At 52.5% G+C, this 14,249-nt stretch overlaps 1 protein-coding gene across 1 annotated transcript in view; it reads right to left on the bottom strand.

Annotated features, from left to right (window-relative positions):
- NIBAN2 (niban apoptosis regulator 2) overlaps positions 1 to 14,249 on the bottom strand; it is a 70,963-nt gene that overhangs the window by 3,688 nt on the left and 53,026 nt on the right. Inside the window, exons 6-13 of the mRNA XM_053281866.1 lie at positions 9,120 to 9,235; positions 8,316 to 8,420; positions 5,354 to 5,516; positions 4,992 to 5,179; positions 3,811 to 3,966; positions 2,871 to 2,987; positions 2,424 to 2,531; positions 1,254 to 1,365 (exon numbers count right to left, since the gene is read on the bottom strand). Coding sequence (XP_053137841.1) covers positions 1,254 to 1,365; positions 2,424 to 2,531; positions 2,871 to 2,987; positions 3,811 to 3,966; positions 4,992 to 5,179; positions 5,354 to 5,516; positions 8,316 to 8,420; positions 9,120 to 9,235 — 1,065 coding nt within the window. The remainder of the gene's footprint in view (positions 1 to 1,253; positions 1,366 to 2,423; positions 2,532 to 2,870; positions 2,988 to 3,810; positions 3,967 to 4,991; positions 5,180 to 5,353; positions 5,517 to 8,315; positions 8,421 to 9,119; positions 9,236 to 14,249) is intronic.

The raw sequence follows: 14,249 nt of genomic DNA, 5'->3' as shown, positions 1-14,249 counted from the left end.
GGAATCCCTTGAATGTTAACTTCACCCAAATCAATAAGGCTCCATTTAGGGTTAGGGTGGGAGCACACATGTGGAGGACACGGTTAATTTTCTTCCACAACGTCAGTGTGCAAGGTAACAAGAGCTGGTCGAAAGTAGCAGCTGGAGATCAAACTGCCAAGCCCAGGGTTTGGATCTAACCTCTGCCACAAATTCACTGCGGCCTTTGGCAAGCTACTTAAACTTCGTGTCTGTTTCCCAGCCCCAAAAGAGGGATAACAGCCCTTCATAACGAGTCAGTGTTAGTATAACAAGACAGATAGATCTGGATATACAGATAGATTTTTAAAAATACATTACACACACACATCCATCCATCTAAATCTATCTATCCATATATATGATCCACTTTGCAGACTCAAAAAGTACTACCAAAACAAACCACCACCACCACTACCACTACTACTACTTGGACAAAGTTTGCTCTTCTCCCCAAATGCAATTCCACATTTTGTTTGCCTCTCCCTGCAATATTCATTGTTGCCACTGTTAACCCTGAACTTTTTTTTTAACTGGCAGCACATTAAGGATGAGGGTCCGGCCTGGCCCCTGCTAGGCTACTTTTCTGCTTGCAGGTAGTACTTCCACATAGGTTAACATTAAAATTGATGCCTCGCCTGCAGCGCTATGGCTCAGGGTAATAACTCTGGATCCCGCCCCCTCACTCTGCTTAAGTGTAGGGCAGGCTTAAGAGGTCTTTAAATCGGGTGCCAAATATATTAATAAATTATGCAGCAAGCCTCAGCAGCAAGGCTTCCCAGAAAGGACACCACAATCTCAGCTGCATCTGAGTCCTGAAGCAGGTTAAGAAGATAACCCCAAGCAGGACCAGATGCATCTCTGTCTGCCGCTCCATTGTGGTGCTAGTCCTTCCAGATGATGATTTAGTTCACCTTCAGCTCAGATTCCAACATTTTACGGGGCACCTAGTTAACATTTTGACACCTCTCGTAATTCTTTACTGCCATCTGCTGGCCACCCGCAGACAATCTGTGAAAAACCTGTGTCTTTTCAATATCACTTTAATGCTAACTTGAGAAGACATGGATTTTCAGGGACTGCCAGCAGATGGCGCTCAAGTAACACAGGATGCGCCAACCTCATGTGGACACCCGCTAAAATCTCCCCGTAGAAATGTAAGCTGAATGTGGATTAAATTGGCATCCGGTAGGTCACTGTTCCTTGAAGGATAAAAGCACCTTCCCTTTCCTTACCCATCATGATGTCCTTCATGACGGACTGCAGCACCACCTCTTCGTATGTGTTCTCCACCAGGATGAAGTGAGCAAAATCCTCAAATATCAGCTCTTGGAATCTCGATAGCTCCTGCAAAGGAAGAAAGCATGGGCAGCGTTGAGAATTAAGAGGGTGAGGCAAAACAAGCAGGTTGAGGCAAAAACCTAAACCAGGGATTGTCAAACTTGGTCAGCAGGTGTTACTGGACTATATCTCCCATGGCCCCAGCCTCCAGAGGTGCAGTGCGATACCACCTAGGGATCCAAGTTGGATAACCCCTGACCTAAACCATAGTTATACTTTCCTAACCTGACATACCAGGTGTGTTCAGAACCCAACAGATCGAGGTGCAATCAGTCACAAGCAACCTGTCCAGTTGTTGGACTACCATTCCATCATCCCCCATCACAGTGGCCAGTCACCAGGGATGATGGGAGATGTAGGCCAACATCTGCAGAAGGGCCTCTCTCCGAGACCCGTGGGGGAAAGCGCTGGGAAGGGCTACACTTCCTGGCACCCCGTCCATGCCTTCCAAATTCGTACAGGGGTTCAAGAGGTCCCCATTTCAAGGAATGAATGGAGAACACAACTGTAAATTCAAATCCAGTCCCACCAAGAGGAGAAAGGCCTACAAGTCTGTCCCAAGGCTGCTCCCACCTGCTCCCAAGCATTTCTGCCCACTTGACAAGGTCATCGGAGGGGGCTCAGATCCATGTGTCATGCATGCAGGGCAGGGCCTTCTCAGTCATGGCCCCCAGATTTTGGAATGCTCTCCCGTTGGGCACCTGCTCCTCAGGCTCCATTGCCATTTTTAGAAAGCAAGTGAAATCTTGGCTTTTTCACCCAGGCTTTTAGATGAGTGTTTTTGTTGCTGCCACTCTGTCTGATATTGCGTATGTCTTTTAAAACAAACTTTCAAATTCCATTTGTGTTTTTACATTCCAATTTATTTATTTTTTATCATGTAACTTTTATAGTCTTGAATTGATTTAAATGTTTTGTTAACCACCTTGGGAATGTTTTTAATGAAAGGCAGTATATAGATTTAACAATAAATGAATAAATAAAATGTTCCCAGAAGGCGGGGGCAGCCTCATCGCCCTCCCCGCACACCCCTTCACCTTCCGACCGAGGACTCATTCACTTACCCCTTTGCAAGTGGGTGCCAGTTTCTTCATCAAGAACGGGATGGTAATCTGCAGCAAGGCCTCGCGGAAAAACTTCTTCCGCACGGTGCTGCTATCATAGTCGTATTTCTGGGAGCGTGAAGAGGAAAAACAATCTGTCAGTCAACAGCTATTAGTTGTGCAGGCTCTATGGAACATCCACATGCAGATGCAGTCTACCCTTGAATGCCAGCTGCCAAGGGGGCAGGACGCTCAATGTCTCGTCTGCTTCTTAACCGTTTAAGGGCACCTGCCTCTTCTGTAAACCAGACAATAATCTTAACCCCGCGTAGGTGCCACTAGGGCAAGCTAAAAAACACTGACTGGCCCCAAGTTACCTAGTGCGTCTCATGTCTTAATGGGGGATTCAGACCCATGTCTCCCCAGCCCTAGACCGATGCACCGCACTGCCCGTCCTGAAGGCCGTACCTTGAGTACGCGCTCCAGGATGCGCTGGATCGCCTTGCAGAGTTCCTCTTTGTTCAACTTCTTCCCCACCTCTTGATGGAGGAGCGTCTCAAAGGTGTAGACGGCGTCGTCCATTTGCTGGAAGGTCAAGATGGAAAAATAAACACCAGCAGTGCTGAAAAGGGTGCCTCAAGGAGGACAGAAACAGCCGACTCCAGAACTGATTCGACATGTATTAAATAATAAACGTGTTTGCTGAGACATCCAGAATGGATTTCCCGCAAGAAGGTCTGGAGGAAACCAGCAATGAAAGTGGAGGAGGAGGAATCTTGAGTGTCTCAAGATTCACACGTATCTCAACTTGTGTTCTTTATCTGGGGTTTCCGAAGACTCAGATGGAAAACACAGAACCATGGTTGGGCCAGAGGGAGGAAAAGAATTAAGTAGCTTCTCCCTTTTCACCAACAGCCTACAACACAGGTCCCACTTTATTTTATTTTATTTTTACATGTAAAAAGACTCACTGACTCCACAAAACTCACAAAGCAGCTGAGGTTCTCCCACCCACTAGAGGGCGCTGGTGGCACATTCCCTGCAACAGCCTTCTTCATTTGCAACATCTAGGAAAATATTTTCAACCCCAGTGACATTTTGCACCAGGGAATATCACCAGGCCTCAAAGTAAGTAAATTTGGTCACCATCCTGCTCTCGGAATGGTAGAACCCGGCGGTCATCCAGTGTGGCCAACTGGTGATGCATTCATGATGGACAAGAGAAAGGATTTCTCCATGATTAGCTGGTGGAACTCACTGCCACATGATGTGGCAATGGATTCCGGCTAGGCTTACTTCAATAGGGGTTTAGACACATTATTTTCACATCTCGCTTCCCAGAAAAAGAATCCCAAACTAGATTGTTATCTGGGCCGATCCAGCAAAACTAGATCATGGAGTTCCCTACCTGCCTCATCAGGATCTGGGCGCGCTGCTTGAATACGGAGGCGCTGGACACGTCAAACCTCTGCTGCAGCCCTTCCAGCTTCAACTGGTCCATCTTCTCATAGCAGCACTGCATCTTGACTGGGTGGAAAGCCAGCCGGGAAAGCTTCTCCATGTACTGAGGGGTTTCAAGAAAGCCAAGACTTACTAAGTCTACAAATCTGTACTCCGCCTTTCTCCTCAGAGTCAAGGCAGCTTACAAAAACGTAAAGGATTTTTTAAATACACAATAAAAACAAAGTGATGAAGACAGCATAAAACAGCTTAAAACAAAGAGGGGAGAAACGACAAAAGACGCTAGCAATAGCAAAAACTCAGCTGTGCAAAGCAACACCTTCTGAAGTGGCAATTCTCTTTGTACTTAGCAGGGGGTGAGCAACTGGCCCTATCCATCCCCAGCACAGCATCTCTCCAGTGCTGGTGTCTACCTTTTTGTTTTCTTTTTCAATTGTGATCCCTTTGGGGACAGGGAGCCATTGTCTTATTATTTACTTTCTCTGTAAGCCACTTGGGACTTTCCCAGACCACAAGCTTCACTGCCACGATTAAGAGGCGTGAAGTACTACCAGTTAGGTATACGTCAAATTCGCCTAAAAAGCCGAAGCAAAAAGTGGTTTTTCTTTTTAAACCCCGGGACATAAATTGGGCTACGTTCCAATGCGCAAGGAAAAACCCAAATTGTGTGGAGTGCTCCCCGACAGCTCACAGGCATTTTATTTATTTATCTATCATATTTGTATACCGCCCAAGACGCAAGTCTTTGACTAAAAGCTGGACAATGTTTGAACCCACACTTGCCCTTCCATGGTTAAGCAAAGTAAAATCGCCGTCTGGGAACGCTCTTGGAGAACCATTTGTTGAAATGTGGTATAAAAGTAGTAGTAGCAGTATCAGGAAAGGCCTCCTGAAGTAGAAATGCCTTCAAATTGCCAGGGAAGGTGCCACCCAAAGATCAGGTGGCAGGGAGTTCCAAGGGGCCCCTACCTAAATAAGCAGATGCCAGCAAAGAAAGAAGGAATAAGACGACGGCACCCACAGACAGACCAGCTACACTTCCGACAAGTATTGGCCATCCCCTCTCCCCACAGCAGCCGGAATGCCCGCCTCCATCTCCTCCGAGCAGGCGAGCAGCTTTCAGCTCACCTCGCCCAACTTCTCCACGCCGCCTTCGTTGACGATGTTCATGTTCATATCAGTGACTTCCTTGAAGAAGACCTCACGCACTTCGGCAAAGCCCTGGCTGGTGGGAATCATCAGCGCTTCCAGGATAGAAGCGATGTACGGCTGGACGTGGTTCCGGACGCAGATCTCCGCTTTGGAGAAGACCGAGCCTGGACGAGGAAGACAAAGCCCAAGTTGGTGGGTTTCCTTCACTGGGTCTCAACTCACCGCCTTCCCAACCCTTCATGGAAACGGTGGGATAAAGTTGCTTTTCGGGCAGAATTCTAGAAGCAAGGGTGGGGGGAACTAATCCCTAAGCAGCCCCACAAGCTCTCTCCCCCTACCTCTGATTTTGCTGGCCAGGTGCTCCTTGGACTGGATTATTTGGTCCATATCTGTACGGATGGTGCTCTGCATCCCGGGAGACTGCTCCTCGCACTTGGCCACGGCGGCGTCATAGTGGGCTTTCGTCTGGTCGTAGACCATCCTATACACAGCATCCGAGACCTAAAAAAGGCAGCAAGATCCAGAGTGGGGCAGCGATCGGGGGGCTCCATGCACTGTCCCCAAAGAGAAAGACAAGGTTGTCATTTCCGCAGGATTCTACAACCTAATTTTTCAGCATTAGCGTGATGGCGAAAACCAAATTTGCAGCTCATGAGAGCAGCATATTAGAAGCGGGTTGTTTTAAGGTGGGGCTACACAGCTTGGGCCCTCCAGCAGCTGTTGGACTATAAGTCCCATCAACCCCAATGGCCAGGCACAGTGGCAGGGGATGATGGGAGTTGTAGTCCCAACAGCAGAGGGAGGGCCCAGATTGTACAGCCCTGTTTTAAGGTGTGTACAGAGACACAGACAGACGTGCGAGTGTTCAACCTTTCCTCTTGAAATTTGAGAGTGGGGGGAATGAAAACTAGGGTGGCTAATTTTTCGTCTTTTCTTTTGGCTGCTGATCAGTGTTTCCCATCAAAGCCTGGGGAAAACCTCTGCATTCTTGGGCACTGTGGGAAACCCACACACTTCACAGCCCCAGAAAGTGTCACCTCCCACCCCTGAAAAATCCGAGAAAATCATCTCCTCCCTGCCCCAACAACAACAAAAATAAAAATACATGGACTGTAAATTGGGGTGGAGGGGAGAGTATTTCAGCCCAAATCTTTGCCTACAAGAGAAGCTAGCCGGATGTACACAGGCAACACAAATTATGGAGTCCAGAAAGCCAAATTCCTAAACCTGGATGCATTTCTGCATACCATGGATGCAGATATCCCCAGTGTTAAATTATGCCTAGTCGTAGGGCACAGCAGGCTGTGATACAGGTGGTGAAGCCTCAGACACCACTGCGAGAGTTCTCAGACGTTTTAAAGAGGATGTCCACGTCCCTACAGGCACATCCACCCAGCAAAAACTTGATTTTGTTCCAAAAGTGGAAATCCGAGAAACTGCATATCTCCACCCAAGATATTGTGCAAAATGTGCATCTTTCTTGCAAAATCACAGCATGCCCTCAGGGTGTATAAAGAAAAAGGCAAATAATCTGAAATTTGGGAGGGATGGTAGAGACACGAAGAGTCCAAGACCTGGGTATTTCCACCAAGACACAAATTATGGAGCATCGGGCTCATAGAAAGTTGCCCAATACCGAGTCAGATTATTGCTTTATCTCACTCGGTATCAGCTACTCTGACTAGCAGCAACTTTCTAGGGTCAGACACAGACTGGCAGCAGCTCTCCAGGGTTTAAGGCAAGGGTCTTTCCCAGCTCTACCTGGAGATGCTGCCAGGGATTCAATCCCGGGAGCTTCCGCAGGTGCTCTGCCACTGAGCTAAGGGCCTTTCTTCACATAAGCTACCTTTCACCGAGTAAAGATTCTTGGTCCATCAAGCTTAGCATTGCCTACACTGACTGGCAGCAGCAATCCAAGACGACAGACAGGGAGTCTTTCCCAGCCCCACCTGGAGATGCTGCCAGGGAGTGAAGCTGGGACCCCCTGCATGCAAAGCAGAGGATCTGCCACTGAGCTACGGCCTCTCTCTCTCCCTCAGCCAACTCCAAAACAGTAACCTTTGGAGCCTGGAGCGATTATTTGCGGAAAGGGGAGCATTCTGCCAAGGTATTTTTAAACCCCTCTCATGGAAATCTTGCTACTGGTTTTCCAAGTGAAAAAGAAAAAAGCTTTCCCACCTCCCCGTCTGATGTTCTGAGCCAGAATTATCCGACGGAGGGCTAAAAATATAACCCGCTAAACCTAGCTGGGAGAGAAAGAGACCCTCAAGCTCCGTGGCCTCAGCCTACACACACAGGCACGATGGAAACCCAGCATGCGGATGACAGAGATTGGGGTGTGTGGGGGGGGGCGAAATAAACAAGACGTTGACGCGGCAAGGATGGGGCCCTTTCCAAAGAAAAACGAGGCAGCTTGTTCCAAACCCTGGGGGTGAAATGGGGCGGAGAGACTGCAATCCAGCCCAGACTGGCACTCGGCAGTGCGGCAATCCACGCTCAAGAGGAAGGCGGGGAACAGCCAAGAGCCATCTAGCCGGTGTCCTGGTAAACACAGAGGGGAATAACTGGGCTCGTTTACGCACACCCATGTGGGCGTCCTTTGCACGACCTAATCGATTCTGGAGCTCCAGGGAGAGATTCCTGGGATTGGACCTTGGACCTTCTGCGTGCAAAGCGGGCGCTCTTCTGCTGAGCTATGGCCCTTCCCCATAAGCACAGGAAGCTGCCTACTCAGTCAGACCCTTGGTCCATCCAGCTCAGTAGGGTCTACTCTGACCAGCAGCAGCTCTCCAAGGTTTCAGACAGGGGTCTCTCCCAGCCCTACCTGGAGATGCGGCCAGGGATTGAACCGGGGACCTTCTGCGTGCCAAGCAGAAGCTCTCCTACTGAGCTATGGTCCTGCCCCCTAAATATCTGAAAACGGGACGCTGCTGGCAGAGTCAGACCCTTGGTCCATCTCGCTCAGTACTGCCTGACACTGACTGGCAGTAGCTCTCTAGAGTTTCAGTCCTTCCCAGTTCTACTTGGAGATACGGTCAGGGATTGAACCAGGAGCCTTCTGCGTGCCAAGCGGATGCTCTCCCACGGAGCGACAACCTTCTCAAAGAATATGAAGCCGCGTTATTTTGAGTCAGACCATTGGTTCGCCTATCCCAGCATTGTCTGCCCAGACTGGCAGCGGCTCTCCAAGGTTCCAGGCAGGCGTCTCTCTCAGCCTTATCTGGAGATGCGGCCAGGGATTGAACCGGGGACCTTCTGCGTGCCAAGCAGAGGCTGGTTCCAAACTGGTCCCAAACCCACCTGAATCCAAACTCGGTGTCTCTCCTGGGCTTTGCCCTTCAGCCGAGGCCCAATCACGTTCTTCAGTTCAGGCAGAAGGTCCTCCATCACCAAGTTGCTCAAGACCTGGGGAGACCAAGAGACACACGAACCCTTCAGGGACGATGCCGTCTTGCAGCCCCATCTTCCGCCCCATCGGGTCCTCTTCTCCCCCCCCCCACATGTCCCCTTTCTCCAGGCATGATGTCTTCGCAAACCAGCTTCCCCCCAGGGAGGCCACATCATAGAACGCGGATCCAAGTTGGCCACCCAAAACCTGCCTCTTGCCAGGGAGGATGGCCTGGTGGAACAGCGGTCTGCCTAGCTTTGCATCTTTTTCCAGCAGTGGCCACCCACAGGAGCATAGGAAGCTGCCATATGCTGAGTCAGACCATTGGTCTATCTAGCTCAGTGTTGTCTTCACAGGCTGGCAGTGGCTGCTCCAAGGTTGCAGGCAGGAATCTGTCTCAGCCCTCTCTTGGAGATGCTGCCGGGGGGAGCTTGGCACTTTCTGCATGCAAGCGGGCAGGTGCTCTGGCGAGAGCAGCTCCATCCTCTCAGGGGAAGATCTCACAGTGCTCACGTGCAGTCTCCCATTTAAATGAAAACTAGGGTGGACCCTGCTTAGCAAAAGCGACAAGTTCATGCTTGCTGCCACAAGACTAGCTCTCCTCCCTTTGAGGAGGAGGCCACTTAACTAATGCCTTCAGCTAAGATTTCTTTTGCCTGGGCAGCAACCTCTTTGCCCCTGCACGGACCCAATCCACTCCCAGCACCTGGACCCACCTGTGCCTCGTTCCCACAGAGCATGTCCCAGGTGCCATATTGCTCCTTAGACTGGCGGTACATGCGGACGGCATCGATAAACGCAAGCGCTTCGACCTTGGAGTCCTCTGGGATCCCTGGGAGAGAAGTACAGGCAGCGAAAGTTAACTTATGCAACCAGGAGGAAGAAGAGAGGAGAGGAGAGGAGAGGAGAGAGAAGAGGAGAGTAACACAGAAACCAACATGGGCCTTGCTGCCAATTTTTCCTCCAGTTCCAACATTTCTTGCTTTAATAATTTGGCCTTTTCAAGTGTGAAGACTATTCCTTAGCCCATGCAAGATTACTAGTTTTCACAACTAAATGACAGTTGCTTTCAGTCACACTATTATAAAATTGCTTTTAAACACTGCTTTTAAAACAAAATAATAAGACAATTATCATTTTCAAATGTGTACATGTGTCCCAGTGAGCAGAGGGAATTCCCAACCTGTGTGTAGCACACCAAGGCCTGACATCTATTCCCTGCCCTAAAAGGGCACAGCGTCTAAAAAAGAAACCTAAGGTGGACACCAGCAACAGCCACTAGAGGGATGCTGTGCTGGGGCTGGATAGGGCCAGTTGCTCTCCCCCTGCTAAATATGAGAGAATCGCCACTTGAAAAGGTGCCTCTTGGCCCAGTTAGCAGGGGCAATTCCTAGATTGCCAGCCACAGGAGGGCTGAAGATGGCTCCCTGCCCCAAAGGGGCCACCATCTAGAAAGCAACATGGGGGATGCTTATGATCTTTTGCAACTGATGGCAAGGCCTCTGTCCCAAGGAGCCCACAATCTGATGGAGAGAAAACATCTAATCTATACGGCAAATTGTGCAAAAACACATGACTCAACAGCTGATGCATGGAAAGATCTGGAAAGGTTTCTACGTGGCAGCCAGACATTCAGAAACGCCAGAGGCTGCCTTTTACTGAAGAAGGCCATTGCTCCATCTATCGTCCGCACTGACTGGCAGCAGCTCTCCACGGCTACAGGTAGGCATCTCTCCCAACCCTGCTGGAAGATGCTGCCGGGATTGAACCTGGAACCTTCTGCATGCAAAGCAGATGCTCTGCCACTGAACTACGGCCCCATCCCAGGCATTATCAAGCTGCCTTCTACTGAGTCAGCCTTTGATCCAGCTAGCTCAGTCCTGCCAGCTCTGACTGGCAGCAACTCTCTCAAGTTCCAGGCAGGAGTCTTTCCCAGCCCTGCCCCTGGAGATGCCGCCAGGGAGTGAACCGGGGAGCCTCTGCATGGCACACAGATGCGGAGATCCCACTGAGCGATGGCCCCATTTAGAGGCACAGCAGAGCCAAGGAGGGTGTGTTTGCAACAGGAGAGCAGCCCGGCTGCTAGAAACCCGAGGCGGGAGTCCGACGAGGCTCGGGAAGTCAGGGTCAAATGGGCCAAGGAGCCATCGCGAAGAGGCACAACCTGCCGGAAGCCGGGTCTCAAAAAGGAGATTGCCACATTTTGGGGGGTGGGAGTAGAAAGTGACCAAGGAGAATATGACCGAGGATGAATCCCAGAGCCCTGTGCAACCGCCTGCCTGCTTGCCTGCCTTCACGGCCACCCAAGATTCCCTCGGCGTGACTCACGGCATGGCTGGAAACTGCAGCGGGGTGGAGATGTCGGCACCCTTTCTTCCTTTCCCGATCGCCCTCTGCTTGCAGCTGGGAGGGCGCTGGGGGTGAAGCCCGGGACGGCCCGATCCAGCGAGGGAGGGGCCGGGAGCAGAAGGCCAAGGCTGAGCTTTCCAGTGTCGTTTCCCCAGCCCCATAAATGGCCGCGGTGGGGGGGGGGGGAGGCCCAGAGGCGGGCAGAGAACAGGCTCTCCGTTCCGAAAGGGCAACCTGCAGGGCCCTGAGCAGGAAAGAGGAGGGAGGAACGGGACGACTGGGGAGGGGGCAAACGCGAGGGAGGCTTCAGAGCAAAGAGGGATGCCGGATGCGGCCACAACCACGCGCCGGGTTCTGCCACCAGACCGCCTCCACATGGGGCCAGATGGTGCCACTGCGCTCAGGCAGCCGGGGGGGGGGGGGGACGACGACATGCAAGTCTGCCTCGCGGCCCCCAGACCCACCACTTCCTCCCGTGCGTAGGCTGTGTGTGGGGTGGGCGGGCGAGGGGAGGGACACCCGGCGCAGCGTTTCTCTTGGAAACGGCTCGGTTTGGGCAGCCGACCCTGGCTCTGCTCCAAAGCTAGCGCCGCCGTTGCTTGGCTGCGCAGTCGGTGGCGGAGGAACAGCTCACAGCACGTCCGGAGACGCTGGGCTGGATCCAGCCCCGGTAGCCCTGCAGCGGCTGGAGCACTCCAGGGACTGACACGGCAAACTGCTGATTTGCAAACACACACACCCCCTCTGTTGAAGCCCGAGGACATCGCCACCGGACACCCCAGTTTTGCGCACCCAAGGAAACCTTTAGCTGAGCTTGGTTTCCAGGGCGCAAGGGTCCACGGGCCCATTCCTGAGCAGCCTTCCTCCGGGCAACTGGCCTTCGGGGGTAGACTGCCCCTGAACCCAGAGGCTCTATCCTGCTGTTATGGCCCCAGCCTGCCCAGGACCAGGCAGACTTGGCTGGGCACCAAGTTCAGCCTCTGGAAACCTGCCCGGCGTAGAGCCCTGAGAAGACCCAACTCTGCCCACGAGACGCCCCACTTTGAATCGAGCGCGCCCATCCACACAGAAGCAAATTCCTTCGTCGGCAAGTCACCAAGGCGTCTACAGCAATCTTCTGCCTGCGACTGCCACAGCCGCTCGCAAGTGGCAAAGACCGGCAGCCCCCGAGATCTCTGCCTGCCTTCGACACGCCCTCTCTTTGCTCGCTAGAGGCAGCAGGGTCTCTGTCTAGGACTGGCGGGCCCAAATCCTTGGGCTACTCCCCACGCGAGACTTGCTGAGTCACAATCCGGCAAAGGGTTTTATTTGTTTGTTTAAAACATTTCCGTGCCGCCCAAAGCTTGCATCTCTTGTATGCGGAATTGGCTCTGTTTGCATAGTAAATATTCATTTTAAAGTCATCCTAACGGATGTTTACTGTCCTGCATTTCCTCTTGGTCATGACCTACAGTCAAAACAATACCGCCTTCTCTCTCTCTCTGGACTCAGCTCCTTGTTTAGCCTTGAAGCACCCTGGATGCCTCTGGGCCAGCCCCTTCTCTCTGAGCCTAGACTACTTCACAGGGTTGTTGTGAGGATAAAAGCCTGTGATGTACGCTGCTCTGAACTCCGTGGAAGAAGATCGAGCTGTAGCTCAGTGGGTGAGCGTCTGCTTTGCATGCAGAAGGTCCCAGGTTCAATCCCTGGCAGCCACTCCAGGTAGGGCTGGGAAAGACCCCTGCCTACAGCTCTGGAGAGCCGCTGCCAGTCAGAGCAGACAATTCTAGGCTAGGACTAGCGGTCTGACTTTGCACAAGGCAGCTTGCTACATTAATCAGGAGCAGAAAGTCCAACAGGGCTGGGAAAGACCCCTGCCCGCAAGCCTCGATAGCTGCTGCCGGTCAGAGTCCTCCAACGCTGGAGAGCTGCTGCCAGTCCGAGTCAAGACTGAGCAAGGCGGACCAAGGGTTTGACTTAGCCGCTTCCTACGCACCTGTAGAAGAGTGGAATATCACGGCAAGAATAAATGAACCCACTTGGAACAGGAGGGCAGCAAGGAGGTGTTTTGACAAGAGTCATAAAACTAGTCTCGATTGCAAGGACGCGAGCGAAGGCAAACCGCAGGACTAAGGAGTCAACTCCCCAACGCTGCAAAAAAAGGAGATGCACAGAACAGGACAGGGTGGCTATTGTGCCGCGGGCTCTTCCCCAGCCCAGGCGGGAGAGGAATTTCGGCGGGAGGTGTTCCCGAAGGGAGGGGGGGCGAAATAGATGGCCTTTCTCCGGCTGAGCCTCCGTCTTAATGGTCTCCCCCCCGCAGCTGCATTCCAGGCAGGCCTGCGAGAGAAGGGAACCAGCCAAGCCGGGATGGGCGGGGACCCCCAGAGAGAAGACTGCCACCCTCTGCCAACAGGCCTCGCCCAGGGCAGGGCGCAATTCCCAGCTTGCAGGGAGGGGTGGGGAGCAGGGGGGTGGGGTGGAGAGACGGCTCGGGGCCCGTCGGAGCAGGCAGAAGCCTGCCAGGGCACAGAAAGGTTACGCAGGGGGAGCGAAAGGAGAGCTGGCCGTTGCTAGGAGCTCCTCCAGCGCCCGGGTTGTCGCAGAAGGCCAAGCGAGCGGCCAATCCGTCCCGGGGGGAGAAGAGAAGAGGCCGACGTGCGGGGAGGTTACTGGAATTTACCCGCCGGGATTCTGCCGCCGTTTGGGGAGGGAAAACAACGCGCCAGCAGCGGGAAACCCCCCGAGAAAGGTGGTTTCAGGGCAGGTGCTGGGACGCCGGACCACAGGCTGAAATGCACTCGGCTGAAAGAAAGAGAAGGCCGATACGGCAGACTGCACTGCCGCCATAGAAGTGGCCGTTTGCAAGCGGCTGGAAACGGGCCGCTTGCTTCCGCTCCGGAAAACAACCTCAAACGGAACTCAACTAAAGCCTTGAACGAAAGGTGATTGCATTCGTCTGCTGCCCAGAATCCAATAAGCTCTGGGCACCATAGAGGAGAGTTAACTCTCCCGTCCACCCTGCAAAGCAAGCCAAAAAGCAAGTCCAAGGCTGCAGAACTTTGGCCCTCCTGCGGTTGGAGTACAACAGCCACAGCGGCCAACAGCCAGGGATGATGGGCGTTTTAGTCCAGGAATCGGAAGGCCAAAGTCACACAGCCCTACTCCCATACTTGAATGTATGGACACTGTCCTATCCCAATTCAGACCACTGGGCTGTCTTTTCTGGTATGCTGTGCTCTGACCGGCAGCAGCTCTTACGAGCAAGGCTGGAAGAGCGTCTGCTCTGCACGCAGAAGGTCTCCGGTCCAATCCCTGGTCGTATCTCCAGGTTGGCTGAGAAAGAGCTCTGGCTGGGACCATGGAGAGCTGCTGCCAGCCAGTGCAGGCAATGAGGACTGCTGCCAACCAGTGCAGACAATAATGAAGCAAGGAGAGCTGGACTTGTGGTAGCAAGCATGACTGGTCTACCCTTAGCTATGCAGGGCCCACCTTGGTTGCATATGAAAGGGAGACTA

The sequence above is a fragment of the Hemicordylus capensis genome, chromosome 17 (genome assembly GCF_027244095.1).
Source record: "Hemicordylus capensis ecotype Gifberg chromosome 17, rHemCap1.1.pri, whole genome shotgun sequence".
Classification (NCBI taxonomy): Eukaryota; Metazoa; Chordata; class Lepidosauria; order Squamata; family Cordylidae; genus Hemicordylus; species Hemicordylus capensis.
This window is presented reverse-complemented; position numbering and strand designations above follow the sequence as displayed.